The sequence below is a fragment of the Bactrocera dorsalis genome, chromosome 2, assembly GCF_023373825.1.
Source record: "Bactrocera dorsalis isolate Fly_Bdor chromosome 2, ASM2337382v1, whole genome shotgun sequence".
Lineage (NCBI taxonomy): Eukaryota > Metazoa > Arthropoda > Insecta > Diptera > Tephritidae > Bactrocera > Bactrocera dorsalis.
Window position 1 is genome coordinate 37,172,415 of NC_064304.1, and position 21,298 is coordinate 37,193,712.

Genomic DNA, 21,298 nt, shown 5'->3' on the forward strand with positions numbered 1-21,298 from the left:
AGAACTCGATCGAATGGTTCGAACTTCTTTGGACATAATAAGATTTTTTTTACAAAAATACTGCAAAATAACGGAGTTATGTGCTGTCTTCGTAGGTGTCAAAAAAAAAATTTACCCAACTGCTGACATGATTCTGGCAGAATGACTAGCTGAAACAAACAAATTCAAAAAGGTTATTAAAGTTGAAAGTATATCCTATAGTTCTGAAAAAATTTATTGTGCTTTTAATGCCAAATTAAAAATTTTCAACCAGTCAAAAAGATCGTAGGTCATTGTATAGTAAATATATTCTAGAATACTTCGTTTCAATTTGAAGTCGATCAGCCACTTTCTCGTTGAGTTCTGATGTCAGCAATTTTGAAAAATATCGTTTTGAGAAAAACTTTTAAAGTTTCAACTATCGAATTACATATATCTGCGAGCAGTCGCTCTTTCGAACGCTGCCATTCAAAAACTATTCAAGATACGACCCTGCCTTTCATAGAATATTTTTGAAAATACAAGCTATTGAAAAAGCAAAAAAAAACAGATTTTTTGAAAGTGTCATACTGCTCTGGTATACCCCCTTTAAATACTTAAGCTAGAAAATATAAATAATAATCTTCGTATCAAAAGAAAGGAGAATAAATTTAGTTTAGAAGCTGCTATTTAGACAATCAAAAATTGAGAAAGTTGCTTTAAGGCGTCGATTATGAATTTTTTAAAATATAAGGCTTCGCTGAGCAAAGTTAATGTGATCCGGACACACTGGTGCTCCAAAATTTTTTTTTTTTTTAATTTCTTTTTCAACTCTTACCCCCTCAAATGTTAGTGATTGACAAACAAAAAATCCTCCCTCAAGTCAGGCGCTATAGCTTAACACTAATGGGTCGCTATTTTTTTTAGGTTCCCATACATTTTACACAGGAATTTTTGTTTTTTTTGCTTTTTGAATAAACCTCATAGACTTTTAGCGCTGCAACGACGATACAACGGTAATAATGACATAGAGGTGATAATTGAATAGAAGTTTTCTTAAAATTTACTTTTACAACAAAACATACTACTGTGGCAAAAAATAGTAAGACTTTTTAATTTAAATTTCGCGCGATAACTCATTCGTCGATTTTTTTTTTCTAGGTTGGTATGACTGTCAGATGCATTTGTGTCAAATGTCAAATCAAAATAATCATTCATGTTTAGTATACGCTTGTCTTTCTGAAGCACATAAACTGCATTCGATGAGTGAATTCGATAAATGAAATTATTCAATAAAAAAGTTCCATTAAATTTTGTGTGCGCAATCAAATTTCTCGACTTGAAAGTTCGGTGGTAATTGCTTGTCGCGAGCAAGTGTTTTTGATTGGTACAACTTATTCAAAGTGGGTCGAGAACGCGTTGACGACGAATTACGTCCAGGACGGACATCAACATCAACAGATGATCAGCACGTCAATAAAATTGGTGCTTGATCTAATTGCAATATCGTAAAGATCAGTGAAAACCATTTTGAAAGATCATTTGGGCCTAAGAAAAATGAAAGCAAGGTTGGTTCCAAAATCACTAAATTTTTTCGAAAAAAAGCTTCGTGATAAAGTCTGTGAAAGAGTGCTTTCCGACTACCCGGATGTCCTGAAACATATTACTGGCGACGAGCTTTGAATCTATACTTACGAGACGGAAACAGACGATCAATCTGTCGGTTATCGTGGCAAAGGTGAGCCGAAGCCGATAAAAACAAGCAAATCAGACCAAAAATCAAGATATAGTTGACAGTTTTTTTGATTATCGAGGTGGCGTGCGCTTCGAATTCCTTCCGACCGGCCAAACTGTCAACCAGGAATACTATTCGATTGTTATGCGTCATTTGCGCGAAACTATACGTAAAAACAGAACGGAATTATGGACCGACAACTCTTGTTTTTTGCACACGATAATGCATCGCCACATACTGCGTTGATGCTTCAGGAGTCTTTCGCCAAATTTTCAACCAATTTTGTGATTTAGCTCCGTGTGACTTGTTGCTATTGCAGCAAAACTCAAACGACCGCTGCAAGGAAACTTTTTGGAGACATTAAACGTGAATCGCTACGCGCATTGAAGTTTTTCTGGAAATTTTGTTTAATAACTGTATCGAGGATTGGAAAAAATATTGTCAAAAATATATTGAGGTCAACGAGGATTACTTTGAGGGAAACCACATAGAGTTTGAAGAATAAATGAAGAATTTTAAAATTATAAACAAAGTATTGCTATATTTTGCTCATAGTAGTATATGTAGGTAATTAAATAACTAAGGAAATTACGAAATTGTCCAATGTTATACGGACCATAATAAGCAAGTGCTTTCTGAAAGTATAAGCTGTCAATATTTGTGCTTGGCGAAAATGACAATTTTGCGCTTTTTAACTTATGCTATTTTAAGTGGCTCACATAATGTGATATAGGCTGTTAACTCTGTCATTTAACAAAAACGATATCTAAACGAGATCTAAAACACAAAGATCATTCAGTGATCTGCAATAGTTATTCCCGGCCTTCTACGTAGACTATGCCTAAAAAAATCTCTAATAAAGGATATTGTTCGTACAACGACTTACGGTCGAAAGAAATATTTAATAGTGATGGTACTCGTATAATTTGCTTCCAAGTAATCACTCATGTAAAAATGTAGTTTAAGAAAAAACTCTTTTAAAATTAAACTGAAAGAGCTGATTGAACAGGACTACACTGCAGAAGGCTGTAACTCAAAAACTATTTGAGATATGAATATATGCTGTTTTTTTTGCTATTTTTGAAGATAATGGGTTTTTCAATAGGGACCGCTATAAAAGTAGACCAATAGAAACAGTAAACGACGTCATATTTTTTCACGCTCTTTCGACATTTCTCTTCAGTAAGATTTGCCATTCCATCATGGAAAGATAAACGATCCAACAACGAGTCGAAATTATTAAAATTTGCTATCGAAATTCGGAGAGTGGACTCAACTTTAAGAGCGCTACTTCTAATTTATGGTCGCCATAGTCGTCCTGTGAGATGAACACTTGAGCTTCTAGTGGAAAAATTTCAATCCACAGGCACGGTACAAAATATGCCAGTCAGGCAAAGAAGCGCACGTATTGTAGTGAATATTACTGCCGATAGCGCATCAATTGAGGAAGAACCACACGTCATTCTCAAGCGTTGGGCATCTCTGTTGTGGCGAATTTTGCGCAAAAATGTTAGGCTAACATTGTTACAAGAAGCCGCTGACCGCAAGAATCGTCGTATGTTTGTGAATTGGGCTGAGCAACAACTTGAAAATGATCCGGATTTTCATTGAAAAATTATCATGAAGCCCGAATTCGATCATATGGACTTGGACAATATGTGATTTCAACAGTACGGTGTCGAAAGTCACACAGTGAATGTCACAATCGATTTATTGAAAACCAAGTTTGGTGAACGCGTTATCTCACAAAGTCAATTGTCCGCCGCGGTTGTGCGATTTGACGCCGTTAGACTATATCCTGTGAGGTTACGTCAAGTTTATGGTCTATGCCAACATGCCAGCGACAATTGATGATCTTCGTAGAATATCGAACGTGAAATTGTAACTGTTTCGGCCGATTTATGCTTGAAAACCGTCGAAAATTAGCTCGTGGTGGCCATGCAAAAGAAATCGAGTTCCATACATAAATGGCATCGAATGTACTTTAACAGGAATAAATAATTTCATCGCTCTCCCAAACCGTTTTTGTTTTAACTTGTTTTTAAACTTAACGTTTAGTAGCGTTCTTATTGAAAACCCCGTTATAACCTCAAATTTTTGAAAACAAAATATATGTTTTTGTAAATTTACATTAGCTGTGACCGTTATATGACATGTTTCTATTATTATTTTTTATTAACATAACAAATCGCTATTTTTTTAACACAAAATAAAATATGGCGCATGCGCTTTACTCACTTACACAACCAACTTTCCCATAGGTTTTTACCGCTTTCATCTATTATGTTTATTTTACTTATTTTCTCTTTCAATGCATTTTTTGTATTGATTAGTTGTATATGTATGTTTACTGCTTTTCTACTACTCATAACTGTGCTTTAGAGTTATTTTGATTTGTTCGAAACTCGTATTTTATGTTGACTTGCGTTTGTTTGCTCCAATGCCGCTCATAACTCATCTTTTAACTTTATTTTTATGTTATAATTTTTTTCTACTAATTTTCCAACCCCCCCTCACTTTGTAGAAATCTCTTATGGAAGCGGCTATACAAAAAAATACTAACGATGAACTAAACACTTTCAAAGTAAGAGTGGAAATTCTGGAAGAGGAATTGCGCAAGGCGATTGCACGTGCCGAGCATGCCGAGATTGAATTACAGAAATACAAAAATAACTCTAACACATCGACAAACTGCTTAACAACATCCGCACAGACTGAACCATTAACAATAACAACAACGACAGCGGCACCAACACCGCCACCGCCACCGCCGCCGCCGCCAATACCGCCACCACTACCAACTAAACTAATTTATAAGCAAGCGGACGTTGGTCCCAGCGGCGGGGCAGCGGGAGCAGCGACATTCAGCGATAGCATCGTCGCGCACAATTTGCAAAAGGAGAAAATTATCGGTACGGTTAAACAACATGTGCAAGGCGCAGCAACAGGTAGGTCACACACGCATCCACATACATGCATACCGTTACGTTTGTACATACTACTTATGTGTTTGCGCATGTACTATGTATGTATGCGCCACCATGACCAGCAGCAACTCCAAAGAGCACGCAAGTGTGCGTGTGTGTGTGTGTAATATGCATGAAAGCATTCATATGCATGTATATGTGTTTGACACCCACACAACTACGCTTGCTGTATATCGTATATAGTAGTAAATGCAAATCATATTATTGTATGTCACATTGCTCACACTCATCAACATTCGCGCACGTTCTCTCTGTGCTCCCTTGTCCGCGCGCTCAGCCACACAAGCATACGTCCATATCATTCAACGCGCTTGGCCCACATTTAAGTTCAATTGACTTTGTGTGTGTGTGTGTGTGCAATTCGTTTTCCATTGTCATGGCTACATATTTACATAAATTTTACTTTGTTTTTGCGACCGCAAAGTTTTCATGATTAAATTAATGTGCACTTTATCACCTGTGATATGCCGAAATATAATTTCGCCTTGTTGTATTTGCTTTTGATATTATAATTTTTGAAAATTACGCCCGTTGAGAAGAGCATAGCGTGACATTATTTTATTAGAGACGATTTTTTACAATATTTATTTAATTATTAAATATTATTACATATCTACATAGTGTATATACTATCTGTTATCACCCAAGTTAGTTTCTTATATAGACGTTTTTGCCTTAAAAAACATTATTCAACGTAAAGAAGCTCAATTTAAACCGTGCTTAAATCATAGTATCTCTCTCCCATGTATTTAATATGGGATTTGTTGATATTTTGCATTAAACAGCAAACTTATTGCTATATTTGAAATCAGCAGATAACTCCTTTCGCTATTCAGACTGGAACAAGAGAACCTCATATGGACGTTGAAAGGTTTTGTGGACTTTTTCTTACAAAATTCCTTCAAAAGTTGTACGCAAAATGTGCCGAGCATTCATACAAGTGTCTAATAAATTATAGGTTGCTCATACGACATGGTGTACTGTATGACCACAGTACATTTGTTGCATTACTTTAACCTTTTAAGGAATGATTTTAGGGAAAACTCAATCAGAGCTTTTTTGAAGAGCGCTGAGTTTTGTATTGGAATATTTTTTTGAATGTTGTAGGTGTATTCGCTTTGCAGATAAAAATTTAATACAAACAAGTAAGGAAGGGCTAAGTTCAGGTGTCACCGAACATTTTATACTCTCGCATGATAAAGGGATAATCGAGATTTCATTATCCGTCATTAACATATTTTTTATTTTTGCTGTAAAATTAATTAGAATTAAATTCTGAGAGATTTACCGATATTTTCGGTGAAAAATTAGATTAGGTTAGGTTAGGCACTGAGTTCTTCGTGTTCTATATCAGGGACCTTGAAAAGATATAGTCCTATCACGACAACTTTTCCACCAGGGATACCTCAGCTCAATTACCGTATTTATGTAAAGTTTTATTCCGCTGCCATCATTGGTTCCTAATGTATATATTATACAGAGAAGGCATCAGATGGAATTCAAAAGAGCGTTATATTGGAAGAAGGCGTGGTTGTGAACCGATTTCGTCCCTATTTTGTACATGTCACCAGGGTGTTAAGAAAATATTATATACCGAAATTCATTGAAATCGGTAGAGTAGTTCCTGAGATATGGTTTTTGGTCCATAAGTGGGCGACGCCACGCCCATTTTCAATTTTAAAAAAAAGCCTGGGTGCAGCTTTCTTCTGCCATTTCCTCCGTAAAATTTAGTGTTTCTGACGTTTTTTGTTAGTCGGTTAACGCACTTTTAGTGATTTTCAACATAACCTTTGTATGGGAGGTGGGCGTGGTTATTATCCGATTTCTTCCATTTTTGAACTGTATATGGAAATGCCTGAAGGAAACGACTCTATAGAGTTTGGTTGACATAACTATAGTAGTTTCCGAGATATGTACAAAAAACTTAGTAGGGGGCGGGGCCACGCCCACTTTTCCAAAAAAATTAGGTCCAAATATGACCCTTACTAATGCGATCCTTTGTGCTAAATTTTACTTTAATATCTTTATTTATGGCTTAGTTATGACACTTTATAGGATTTCGGTTTCCGCCATTTTGTGGGTGTGGCAGTGGGCCGATTTTGCCCATCTTCGAACTTAACCTTCTTATGGAGCCAAGAAATACGCGTACCAAGTTTCATCATGATATCTCAATTTTTACTCAAGTTACAGCTTGCACGTACGGACGGACAGACAGACATCCGGATTTCAACTCTACTCGTCACCCTGATCACTTTGGTATAAATAACCCTATATCTGACTCTTTTAGTTTTAGGACTTACAAACAACCGTTATGTGAACAAAACTATAGTACTCTCCTTAGCAACTTTGTTGCGAGAGTATAAAAATATAAAAATCGCATGCTAAATACATGGGGAAAAGGAAAATGATTTAGGCGCGGTCCAAACTAAAAATAAAAATCAAATCAAATTAGAAAAAAAAGATTTTTTCTACATTTAATATTTCTTTTTAGACAGAAATTGAAATTTTATGGAGCGGCTGTTAAAAAGAATCAACAACTTTAATATAAATATTCTAATATCTGTTGTTGGATCAGCATATACACTTACTAGAAATTTGTTAGGTGTGTTTCGATGTTTTTTTTGCCATTTTGTGTCCGCTCTAACAACCTAATCAATATAATAACTTGAAAAGTGAACGTCGGCAGTTTCCTGCTCAAGCAAATGTTCCCCAATTCGAAATATTAAATCCACCCAAAGTACCAATGAAGGATATAAAGTCGTTCTCTTCTAAAATTTCAATTAGTTTGTCTCGTCTTACCCTGGTAAGTGTAAGCTTCTTGGTTCAAATAGCCTTTCGAGCAGATAGCCAAATTCTTTGATACCGCTTCAACGTCGCTTAATTTTTTAGCAGCGAGCGCCTTCTTAAGATCTCCGCACAGAAAAATATCACTAATGACCATATACGAAAAAGAAAAATGCGGAGGACGTTTAATTAAAAGAAATTCTTCGATCGTCTCGGATCAGGTTCATTGTCCCAATTGCTAGCCTGTACGGCACCTACTTTGCACAGAGCTTCCGTTATTCCATAAGTTTGTTTGTCTGATTATAAGTATACGCGAACTAGTCCCTGAGTACTGAGATATCGTTCTGAAATATTGCACACGTCCTTTTTTTTGGCAAGATAGCTGCATACATGAAATTAAACGCGAATAATTTTCCAAGATAACGGTACAGCATCCGAACAAATTGTTTAGAACGGACTCTTATTGCACATAACATAGCTGCCAAATAAATTGACTGATCAAAATGAAGATAAATAAAATATTCACAAAAATGTTTGCCTTATTAAATAACCTTAATGCGACTTGAAGATTATTTATGTGTATGAAAGCTTCTTTTTTGGCCGTTTACATGCTTAGATTTAGTCATACCATATGTATGTACATGCGCGCATGGTAGTTGCTATAAGAAATCTATGTACCTTTGAAGGGTATTATAGCTTTGTATTTCTATTTAAAAAATCTGCAAAATTCTCAACGGCCAAACTGAAAATATAGTTCGTCAATTTTATCAATAATATATAAACGTGATCATTATTTTAAAAAAATGTATACCTACATATGTACATATATGCACTAATACATACATACATATGTACAAAGTTTGTCCAAGTGCATATAAATGCACGGAAAGAAACAACAGTTTCACCCTCAATATTGGCATAATTAAATTTTTCTCCTGTCGATGCTACTTACGAACCTAGACACATACACGATACACATATGTACATGCATATAGTATGTATAATAATATTCGAACACTATGCAACTGTAGGGTTACTCATACGCACTGGCGCTACTCGCTGCCGCAGCGACAGAGTTTCGTTAAAGCTCGAATCTAATTAGTGAAAGTTACTTGCACAAGCAGACAAAAGCAGAAGAAAAAGCAAAATTCAAAATCAAAATCAATGCTTAACCTTGCGCTCATACAAATTTATATTAAAAAGACGAAGCCACGGCGAACTAGTGACAGCGAGAGCGCTTTAAGTGGCACAAACTCATGTTGATAAGCAATTTGGCATTAGCACAATTCTAGGTATACATATGTATATCATATATGTATAGATATATATAGAATTATATATATATACATACATACAGATTGGTGTATTTTATTTTTTGGCTTTGTTGTTGGTGCTTTCAATTTCTGCCAGCATTTAACTTTCTTCTTCACTCGATTTGTTTTTCACACTTCAAATGGAAAAGTTTTGGCTTTGTGCATATTGATTTTATTAACATGCACCACTGTGCAATGTGCAGTTTTTGTGTGAGCCACAGAGGCTCATAAACGTGACCCTTTTTTGTGTGCACTTTCACGTGATTTTTCGTATTTTTATCATCATAAATTCTATTATCCTTTGTCGGTGTGGCATTTTTTTGTGAGCGCGTGTGAATGTAATGTATTTAAGTTATTTGTGGATAAGTTCTCTACTGCTAGCACACTCCATTCAATTTTTTTAAGAATTTAGCGTAATAAAGCTGTGAAAAGCTTTCTTTGCTGAAAAATGTCTTAAATGAATTACAAATTTTATATATGAAACATTTAAAGGTACGGCAAAAATAGTAAAATCAAAATAGCACAGTTTTAATGAAATGAAATAAAATAAAAAATTAAATTAAAAATTTATACTTACAAAACATTAATACTAATGATTCGTATATTAAAGTAATATCTTAGCTTCTAAAACCATTCATAAACCGTATACAAAATATTGTAATCTTAAAAAAAGTAGTAATTGTTAAGAAAAGCAATGAATTTTCAAAGTATTATCGATAAAAAAAAATTGCCATTTTTTTATATCGATTCTAAATTTCTTCCAAAATATTCTGTTTGTCATCTTGGAGAGTGTGTCTCCACTAAAATATAGTGGATGTCCGCGATAAAATTTATCTTTGCACCTAAAAGTAGGCTAATTTTATTAAGGCATGCTCTGAATATACACGAACCAGTCTCTCTGTCTTTGAGATATCGATCTGAAATTTTGTGCACGACCCTTTCTCCCTAAGCAGCTGGTAATTTTCAAATTATTTTCCACAACGGACCACTGGGATATACATAGGTCCCATACTAACTGATTGATCATAATTAGGTCCTTGTATGACATATTTTTTTATTTGATAATATATCTTCACGAAATTGGACATATAATAGTAACATACATATGTATATAGAATAGTAAGTAACGCTACAACCTCCGAAATAAATTGTCAGATCGGACCAGCTTATAGTTGCCATATGAACTGACCTTTTCAAATCAAGTCCTTGTATGGAAAACTTTTTTATTTGACGAGTTATTTTCACGAAATTGGTCATAGTGTTGTCTCAGAGGTAACGCTACCATCTCCGAAATAAATTTTCGCTCTCATACAAACTGATCCGACGAAACAAAGCCATTGTATAGAAAACTTTTCTATTTGACGAGATATCGTTTCACAATTTTGCATGGATTATTGTCCACGGTAACGGTTCAATCTCCGAACAAATTGTTTAGATCGAAGCACTATAGCATATAGCCGCCATACAAACCGGCAGATCAAAATGAAGTCAAATATCTTTTTACTATATCCTTTCTATGCTATAAGAAAGACACATGTAAAGTGTATTATGAGTATAGCTTCGGTGCAGCGGAAGTTAACGTTGTTTTTATTTTTGTTTTTTGTCTTGCGACAAAGTGATTGATATAGTTTTTGGTAGAAATATATAAAATTTGCAAATTCAAAACTTTTATTTAACAAAATGCTATTGGCAATTGAAAACGGAAAATTTGTAAAAAAATTTAATTTTCTCTTTAATAACATTATTAAAATATGCATTTAGACCAATTACGATATTTTTGAACATAAATACATACAAACAAACATCTTGAAATGAATATATCTTCATTTACTTTGCTTGGCTGGATGCTGGCTGAGAAGGAAAGTTTGTTAACTATGTCCACCATGAGATCGAACCGCCAACACTACAGTTGTATACATACATATACATGTAGATGTTTACAAGCAGTTGTACATATGCTTTTGGCAAATTTACCTGCTACAAAGCATACCAAAGCAGCAAAGCTCACAAATGTCGCTGGGAAATCGTTTGCTTAGTTGGTCGGCATGCAGACTTGCCATGCATCTTATTACATACACATGTATGTATATGTTAACACAAACAAATATTTGTATATGTATGCGCGTACAAAAGGAATGCCGCTATCTTTAATACATACACAAATATATGCGTTGCATATTTACCCAGAAACGCATGGGTTCTTCACTCAAACAGCACCTAGCAAATACCTTTTGCTGCCAAGACGTATAAACATTTATATTATGTACCTACATATGTATACATATACTTAGTATATGTGTATAGGTGAATGTGTGCGTGTTACAGCTCTACATATTGTTTGAAATATCGATCGTTAAGTAAATGATTATGATGAAAATGTCTGCCCCTGTGACATGCATGTAATCACAATTATTTTTCCCTAGATATAATACAAATTTATATATATGTATGTGTATGCGTGTGCATATTTGTTTGCACTCGCACTACAAATAGACACAAAAATAAACTAATAAATGCGAGTATGTACTCCGCTCATTGATGATGGCGTTGCTTATGCTTGCTCTCTTCTTGATAGCCTTGTTGATGTTGATGTTTCTATTTCTTCTATAATGCTGATAATGGCAGTGATATTGGTATGTGTGTGTGTGTGTGCGTACATGATGCTACCGGCATCGACATGCAAGGAAATGATGCGCTATTTCAGTGAATGGTGTGTTTTTTAAGTGTGTCTACACCTCAGTCAGCTGATAACGGAAATGAGCGCATATTGATGTGTGTCCTGTGAAGGATACTCAAAGTAAATTATGATAAGGTAGCCATAGTTAAATTTAATATCTGATTCTATGTAAATATGGTCTAGTGGATCTATGCCTTCTTGAGAATGGGAAATTTGTCGTACAAAGTTTATCTTACAACGGAGAAAGTAAAAGTTTCGGGAGAGATATTTGGGAGAGAATAGGGGTAAAACTTCGCTGGGGAGTATTAGAAGTAGTGATTTCCAAAAATCTACTCTTGGGGAAGAGAATTATACCTTCAAATTCTAATTTTTTAATTCCACATGGATAACCTAAATGTATAAATATTTAGTATATAGTTTAATGATATCATTACAACGGTTCTGTAGTGAGTTTTTATACCCTATAGAGGGTATATTGCCATGAAGTTTGTATCACCCAGAAAAAATAGCCAGATTCATCTCTGTGGGCGGCTTTCAGTATATACGTGAACTAATCCCTCAATTTTTGAGATCTGAATTTTGCACACATTATTTTTTTTCCAAGGAACTGCTTATTTTTCGGAAACGCCGTTATGGGACCACTATAGCATGTAGCTGCCAACTGAATGATCAACATCAACTTCTTGTATTGAAACCTTTTTCATTTGAGGAGATATCTTCACAAAATTGGGCGTAGAATATTCTTAAAAGTAACGCTACAATCTCCGAAATTAAATTTCAGATCGGACCATTAGAGCTTAAAGCTCTCATACAAATTGATCGATTAAAAGAAAGTGCTTGTATCGAAAACTTTTTCATTTGAGAAGATATCTTTACGCAACATATCATGGCTTATTGCCCAAGGTAACCGTACAATCTCCGAACAAATTGTTTAGATCGTAGCTTTATAGCAAATAGTCGCCATACAAACTGAACGATAAAAATTAAGTGCTTGTAGCGAAACCTCAGATCGGGCCATTATGGCATATAGCTGTCATACAACTAACCGTTCAAAATCAAGTTGCTGTGAGAAATATTTTGTATTTGTGAATGGCCTCATAGCTTCAGCGCAACCATACCATTTTTGTTTTTTTTTTTTGTTGTGTTTGTTTTTTTATGGCAAGTGCCTTAACAAAACTCCGTGGTGGTTATGCCAACCAGGTATTGCGAATTTGTCACTGTAAACGAAACTTAATATTATTCCACTTAGAAATCTTGTATGGTAAGAAAGTGTCGAAAATAAAAACCTATAAAAGACTCGATTTTATATTCTAAAGTTTGCATTCCGAAGAAATCCCCCTCTAGACACTTATTAATTAGACACTAAACCGAGTGAAAATAGCACCTATCTTCAACTTTGATACCATGGATGATTCGAGAGCTCAAATCGTCGCTTGATCGTCATGTAATGCTTTCAAACTTGCGCTCTAACATTTAAGCGAACTAAATTTATCTTTGCTGAGTCTCAAATACACCCATTTGTGTGAAAATTCCAAACCTACTTATAAATCAAAATGGTTAAAGCGCTAGTCAAGGATATGTATATATTTAGAAGTGTCGTTGAGGTTATTAAAATAATTTTAATTGAGTACAAATATTATAAATTTATTAACTATATAAACATATAAACGAATTTTGCCATTTAATACTCTCAAACCAAATCGTTTTGGGCTAAGCTTTAAAAAGCTAATTTAATTTATTTTAACTAAAATTTGATTGTATCAATTTTCACTTAATTTTTTTTTTGCCGAAAATAATCGGAATTAAAAATTTCATTAAATAAACAATTTCCCGAATTTGCCTTCTTCCAAACCTCCTTTCCAATAACACATATTGTATAACACTTCGTTTTTTCTTTTGTACATAAACTCATCAAAACCACTCAATAATTTGGCAATTTGCCAGCAATTAATTTTTTTATTATCACATTTTCACATCATTAAAAAATGAGCAGCTAATAACGGAAGGCGGCGCAGTGCTTTGATTGCCGCTCACTATATTATCCTGCGCGCTGAACACGAACAAACACGCATACAGACATACATGCATATATGTATGTATTATTCATAAATTTGCAATTGTTGTTGTGTATGTTTTCTTTGGAGTACAGATTGGCAATGGCAACCGATTCAGCCAGCAAAGCGCCAACGACAGCAACAACGCCACAACGACAATGGTAGCGCCACTTCCGCCTGCTCGATTCACTTCACATGGTTACCACTTCGTGCTTCAACACCCACACGCTAATATTTATGTACATATATTATATATGTATGTATTTCCTTTACACAACGCGCATTTGTAAATGATTTTTCTCGTCTCGTTTAGCAGCGGCGTTTGAATTTGATTTGCTTTGGTTTCGCTTTATAGGCTGCGATTTCTTTGGTTTTTGGCGGGCTTCCGCCGCTGCGTCTGTAATGATGATTTCTATGTGAGCCACACGCGGTACGTTGCTAGGTGTTGGACGTAAGTGACACAATACACACTTGCCGATCGGTGTGACATGCACGCGCGGACCACTAACGGTTGGTAACCGCAAACACACATATATTTCAATATATATACATACATATATAAATATGTATGTGCTTAATTCACTTATATTTTGAATAGATTACTCAAAAAAAAAACAACTATTCACCAACAAATCACGTTTCAACACTCTCAACCAAAAAAGACGCACTACAGGGCGTATGAGTAACCATGCTATGATTCAAACTGCAGCCAGCCCACAGAACAGGTTACGTATACGCAGGGTAATACACGCATAAAACGTTTTCTCATAGCAAAATATATGAAATGCTTGCGCTCACTTCAAATTTACAGCCAATTTGCGTTTAATGCATTTATTTGCAGCTTGCCACAGAAAATATATTTCGTAAATTAACCGCAAGAAAAAAATAACGCTGAAAATTATTAAAGCATTTTTCGAGAGCGTAGCTTGTCCGTTGAACGCGCGCGAACAAATGAACCGAAAATGTGAAATGCTGCGGCAACAATGTGCTCTTGCCAGCCAACATGTTTATTGTTATTGTCGTATGTTGCTCCTATTTGTGTTTGTTGCTGTTGTTTTGCTACCTCTCTATTGCTTTGCGTCTGCGTCTGCGACTGAAGCTGCCCGAACTAATGGCTGCCAGAGTGGCTGTTGCTGTTGCTTCGTTACTTCACAATGCCAAAACAAGTGTAGCAATACGAGTGCACAGTAACAACAACAACAGCAAAAGCCATTGTAGCAGCAATCAGCAGTAGCAACGCTGGCAGCAAGAACAGAGATTTTGTAGGTAAGCATGCGTGTACTACACATGTCAACGTAACAAAGTGAATCAACAGTGTTTATGCGCGCACATACAAACATACATATAGGATATACATAAGTGTTCTGTAGTTTGCTTTCATTGTTGTACATACACATGTTTTTCCAGCAAAAAAGCGCAACATGCATAGTCTGGCAGCAACAAAAGTGCCTACTCGCACTCTAAATAATACATTTCATAGCCGACATTGACGGCCTGACGCGCCTGACGGCCCACGCTACTGCACTTCCCCCCCAACGCCTATACACTTTTGCTTCGCTATTTGCTTTTCTTCTGCTTCCTTATTTCGCTTTCCAACTACACTCACCGGCCGTCCACAGACACACACTTATTGTGCCGCTGAGCCTAGCAACTGACCTCTACAGCGCAGCCACATCAAGCCCGCCTGCCAAGGCAACTTCCTGTTGATTGCCACTCAAACACTTCAATGGCACGATTTCTGATTATTGCTTCGTCGAGTCCGAGAACTTCTTGGACACCGTTATGTTCTCCTGCTGTTGCTATAGCTAGCGTTCTTTGTTTGTTGTTGTTGTTTTTTCAGCATCCACGCAGCATCCGTTTGCTTAACAAAGCTGCTGGGCGCGTGTCCTCCGCCACTCGGCGGCTACTGGCAGGTGGTGTTAGATTACCGTGTGTCTACACGGCAACCGTCTTTTGCTTGTGCCAGCAAGTCGTTGGCTTATTCCACTTGCCCGCTGCCACTCACACTTGCTGCAACGTGCTGCTTTTTTAACCGACGGTTTGTCGCTTATTCTAAGTTTTTTTTCCATTCTTTTGCCCCTGGTACTTGTCGCCCGTCTGCAAATGCAGGCAATCAAGGACGCACTGCTCGCTCGCCTGTATCTACACATATACATACATATGTGCGTGTGTGTGTGTCAGTTGTTTGGCGCTGTCTCAACGAAAGTGTTACAATATCACACTAGCTTAGTCCGTATCATTACTCACACAATACAAGCTTTGTTGTTGTTGTTGTTGCATCGACTCATTTACGCCGTTGTCATTCGCTGTTGTTAGCTGGCAGCGCCGTGCGCGCGCTGGTAATCTGAGCCGTTACCTCATCGCAGCGGCGCTGGGTTGGGGTCTGTCTTGCCTACATACTTCTGTGTTGTTGTTGTGGTGGCAACTTGTGTTGTGTTGGGGTTTCTTCTTCGGCGCGCGTTTGTGTTCTATATGTTTACTTGTGTGTATGTGTGTGTGGACTGTAAATTTATGCGCGTTTGCGGTGAAAAGTAAGTCGGCCGTGGACGGTGATGGATGCGCTGATTTATTCTTTCGATTTAGAAAATTATGTGCGTTTCTCATAATTTCCGTTATGTCTGCTTCTGTTGTGTTGTTGTTGTATTTTATGCTGCTGTTTAACGGCTAAAATATCCGTTTCACTTTTTTACGAAGCGCAGAAAGAAGAATATTGAATTAATAAAGTAATTGAGCAAATTTAATTTACTGAAGTTATTTCAGGGAAAACAAGGTGCTTGTGCTTCCCTTGCAACTGGCTGGTGTAGTAGCTGAGTAGCTTAAATGTGTGAATAGCAATCGGCGCGATTTACTATGAGTTTAAAATATTTAAAGAAAGACATTTTTATTTAAAAATTGCTGGCAGTTATTAGCACAAGCTTGGCTAACAATTTGGGAGTAGACTCAAAGTCAAATGACAAGCGGGCTTGATTTTTGCTCGAAAACCTTCATTTATCGAGCTCTCATTTTAGAATCCATTTCCAGTTTTGTTTAAGGGATTACTTGGGTTTCCTCGGTAAAAAATAGCCTTTTTTCAACAAGTTTTTTCTCATAAAAAAATTAAATATCTTATTCGAATTTTTTATTGTTGCAAACATGCACTACATATTAACAAAGAAATTCTGAAAATTTTGAAAAAATATTTTAAACTTGGCCAACGCGCTCGCTTTAGCAGGATAACTCCTTACAGGATCATCTATTGTGAGAAAATTCGTGTTTTAGTTAAAACCTTAACTTAGAATTTGGACGAAGGGAAAAAAACTGAAAATGGATTTTGGCAGACATTTTTACAAAAAAATTTAAATTTTGCGACATTGTTTTCAAATAATTGTAATCGAAAAAATTCCTTCGTCCAAGTCTTTAACAATTGTACCTTAAAGACCAGAGTATCTCCGAAATTATTGCTCGGATCAATTTGGAAATTTAGGACAATGTTCTAGAGGTGTTATAAAATTTAATAAGACATTAAAAACATCGATTGAAATCCGTAAACCCACGTAACCTCTTAAATAAAGTCTAGCATACAAATATTTAAGGCATTATCTTCCTTGAGATTGACCATTCTCCATACCACAGAGTTAACAACAACATAGCAACCCAAAACTTCGAATTCTCTCTTTGGTTCGAAAAATAAGAAACCCTCGTAGTAGGAGTCCTTAACTCTAACGGAAACGTTCTCAGCTTAACAGTTTTTATTTTTTTCTTATTATCAGATCGAAAAATTTAAATCTCACTTCCAACCACTAAATATCTCGTTTCATAAATTTTGTAGGAAATTGAATACAAAAAAGTTTAAATTTTGATTGGTTTAAGGAAAATATTTACTAATTCTATAACTCAAAGAAACATTTTTTTTAAGTGTAAACTTTTAGTCTTGTAGGTAATTTACTGCTCTAAAAAATGGTCTCATTAGGACAATCACGCCTACTTCTCATATCACACAACTTTGCTTCCTTCACTGTACATTATATAATTGAGCACGAATAAAGATATCGGCATAATACTTTGCACATCAAGTGCCCTCAGGTCAGTGCTATTTCAGGTCTAAAACCCTTTAAAATTGGGTCATAATTTATCAAGTCTCCATACTCGTATACCGAATATGTGTTCCTTAGTAGCAATGGCTGATTTTTTACCGAAAATATTGGTTAATCTGTGAGGTATAATAACGAAACCGCAAAACGCTTTCCTCCAGTAATTGTGCGTTCTGTTACCAAAGAAGTATAAATTTGGGTCAGTACTTCCCGTAGTCCCCATATCGCTAATAAAACCTCCACATAGCACTAAACTTCGGGTCTACTGAATATATCGGCCACTATGTAAGTTATCTTACGAAAATTATGTCAAAATATTATATTACTTATACTAAAGTTTATTGCCGAAATGTATGAAATCGGTCGACGAAGGCTAAGCTTTTGCTACGTATATTTCTTACCTCTTGAGTAGGCAGCTTTTAGTATAAATATCGCGGAATTAAACTTGGCAGGCCAAAAATGGAGGACGAGCTCGTAGATGGGCGTAATCGGACCACTGCAACGCCCTCAAAACTCCATTATCAATAAAGTGCCATAACAAAGCACTTTGAAATATTCCACCAAAATCGGCCTAATCGAACCACAACTTTTCAAGCTGCTAGGTACCGACTATTTGAGCCTCAATAGTTATATTGATTAGTCGAAAAAGTCTTTTCTTATTTTGTCAATAGATGTCGTTGCAGCCGTATATCTCCAGTGCTACCAATCACATTGCGTTATACCATACAGTGTTGGAAAGGTAAGATTTTAAGCTTCATTTAACCAAAAAAACTAAACTCGGGGAAGTTGAAAAAAAGTTGCAGCTGTTCAAAAATGAGTGCAAATAATGAAGAAATTCGCTATATTTTGAAATTTTTGTATAAAAAATGGAAGATTGCCACGCAAAGCACCAATGAAATTTGTGAAGTTTACGGAGACGATGCTGTATCAGTTCGTGTAGCACTACAATGGATCGCTCGCTTCCGTTCTGGAAATTTCGAACTTAAGCCTTCCTTACTTGTTTCTACTATTTTCTTCAGGCTTAAGCAACATCATCCTAAATGTAGGCAATGTTTCTCATATCTAAAAAGTGTTAGAAAAAATAGTTTAAACTTGAAGTCAGTTAGCTATTAGACTAAACTGAGTCCAAACTCATATGACATTACTAAAAATAGGCATAAAAAGAATTAGTTTCCAAACTATTTTTGCTTGCATTTTTTCTTTTCAAAATTTTTAATATAATTTAAATCCACCTATAATTTCCAGAAATGGCGTACTTGGCGTATACAAAGTCCAATGATATTGGTATTTGAAGGCCAAACCGTTAGGGTCGCTAATAGTAACAATTTTTGCGCGCTAAAGGTACTGTAGACGCAGGTACGAAGGGTGTGCTGCTTTTGACGTTGTCATGGCGAGCGCCTAAAAATGGTTGTTGGCGAGCAATTCACTGTCCCTTATTTGCTTGTGCGTCGTGTATTTTTGTGTATAACTTAGTAGGTTTCATGTGACAACAACAACCACAAAAATCTACCTTTTTTTTCATGCTCAATACCACAGCTGCTTGTCCCCGTACAACTCATCTGAAACTAGCAAAGCAAAAGCGAAATTCATAAAAACCCAATTGCGTGGGCGATGGCGAACTATGAATGCAATTTTAGTAAATTACCGAGAGAGCTATAGAATTGTTTTGAGGTTAGTGGTGAAATGGTGGAAAAAGAATTGAATTTTGGATTTTAGATTTTGAACAAATATGTTTCTTTCTTATGTCTCGGAATATATGTTGATATGTTCGAATGTATGGATTTATGAAATATATACTAGAGAGCCTATAGAGTTTGTGTGTAAAATGAATTGTTTCTTTTATTCGTACATACGTAGTATACAATATTATCAGGTGTACCGGCATTTTTTGTGAAAATGGAATACTAATTTTGAATGGGAAAACAAATTATTGAAAGTAAACAATGGTCCATGCTTTTTTGACCCCCTTTCTGGCAATTTATGGATGCTATTCCAACCACCAAGATTCTTAATTCTTAAGATTCTTAAATAAATATTTTTTTTTACTCCCTTATATAATAATATTATATATACGTAGGTATTTAAATAATTAATTATAAATGAATATATTGAGGTTCACCTCAAAATAAAGTTTCTAAAGCGGTTATATACAGTTAGAAGTGCGAAAAAAGCTTATTTTCCGGAATTTTTTCCGAGAAAACTTTTACATTTATTAATCCAAAAATGGTACACATATTATGATATATTTTAAAACTTAATATTAGTAACAATATTTATTTGGAAAGGAACTACGGCTGATCTCCGGGAATTCCTCTCAAAAAAGACGATTCGCGATGGACACTTTACCTCTGAACAGAATTCTTTGAAATTAAAAAACAAAAAAAAAAACAGTTTTCGTTGAAATAAGGTTGAATCCAGTATTTATTGGTAGGAATATGCAAAATAAAGTGTTTTGGCAAAATGGCAGTTTCTAAAAAAATCGATTTTTGACCAAAAATGTCGGCCTTAAATTGTCTATAAAAGAAAAAAATATTTATCGGTGAGAAAAAATCTTTGTTTAATTACTAAAAAATATATTTTAGAAGCTCGTGTAAAAATTTGAGGCTCATCGGTTTAGCCGTTTTCGAGTAATAATGGTCACTGACGTTGAAAACATCATTTTGAAAAAAATGCGTTCAAAGTTTGGCTTTGTACTTCAAGCCCTATGAAACGCAAATATTCACCGGAACGATATGAAATTTTCTGTGTATTCTTAAATATACATATGTATACTAAGAAAATATAATAAAAAATATAGATTTTTTGAAAATTCTAACTGTATATAATGTTCTTAAACAAAGATGGTCATATCAAAATATAAACTTATTAGGTCTTTGCTTCCGCCGTTTTCCAATAAATGTCTTTAAGGTCCAGCACTGGTCGATTAAATCGTTTTATATCGATCTTAGACATTTGTGTCAACATTAACCCAACAAAATATTTATAGAGGTCTATTTGCATCCCAAACTGAAAATGTCACTTTTTGAGCCGAATTCTCGACATTTGCGGGAAATTTTGCTTTTCTTTTTTAATTCCAAGAAAAGTGCGGCTGTGGACCCGTCCACTTATTACTGAGGCTGACACATACATAGATAATACGACTACTCTACTACTACCATCTATATGATTTCTATTAGGTATTAAAAAAAAATATAGAATTTTTGTAAAGCAACTTGTGTTAGTTTACAAAAAAATGGATCATAAAGGATTTCGTGTGTTAATTAAGCATTGCTTTTTGAGGGAATAAGGGAAAACACTTTTGAACCGTTTTTATACAATAAAGCCTTAAATTTACAAAAAAAGGCGGAAGCAAAGTCTACAATACAAACGTTTGTATACAAAACGTTTGCTTTAAAAGTAAATTTAGCAACTAGTCTTCCCACTTTTAACGTTTTGGCATGCTTCGGACCAAATCTAATATTTTCAATGGCATATTATCCCATTGACGCTTCATCTCTAAGAAAAATGATGGCAAGTTTGTACGGCTGCTTTTTGGTATTTTGGAATTCAAAATTGGCCACAAATGCTCAATTGGATTTAAATCCAACGGCTGAGCTGGGTAGATCAGTTTTTCGATTAAGCTTTTTTCAAAAAAGCGAGTAGCCGGTGAGAGGTGTATCTTGTTGGAAGATAAACGATCTCAAACTCTTTTTTCCGCATTTATTGTAAAACTTTTGCTAG

The 21,298-nt window shown here is 35.4% G+C and overlaps 1 protein-coding gene across 3 annotated transcripts in view; it reads left to right on the forward strand.

Moving 5' to 3' along the window:
- The window catches only part of LOC105226369 (shootin-1), a 49,929-nt gene that overhangs the window by 22,777 nt on the left and 5,854 nt on the right, over positions 1–21,298 (forward strand). For 2 of the 3 annotated variants that reach the window (XM_049448965.1, XM_049448966.1), the window contains one exon: positions 4,218–4,641. The exons of the other annotated variant lie outside the window; for it this stretch is intronic. In XM_049448965.1, the coding sequence (XP_049304922.1) occupies positions 4,218–4,641 (424 nt within the window). The remainder of the gene's footprint in view (positions 1–4,217; positions 4,642–21,298) is intronic. 3 annotated transcript variants of the gene reach the window in all.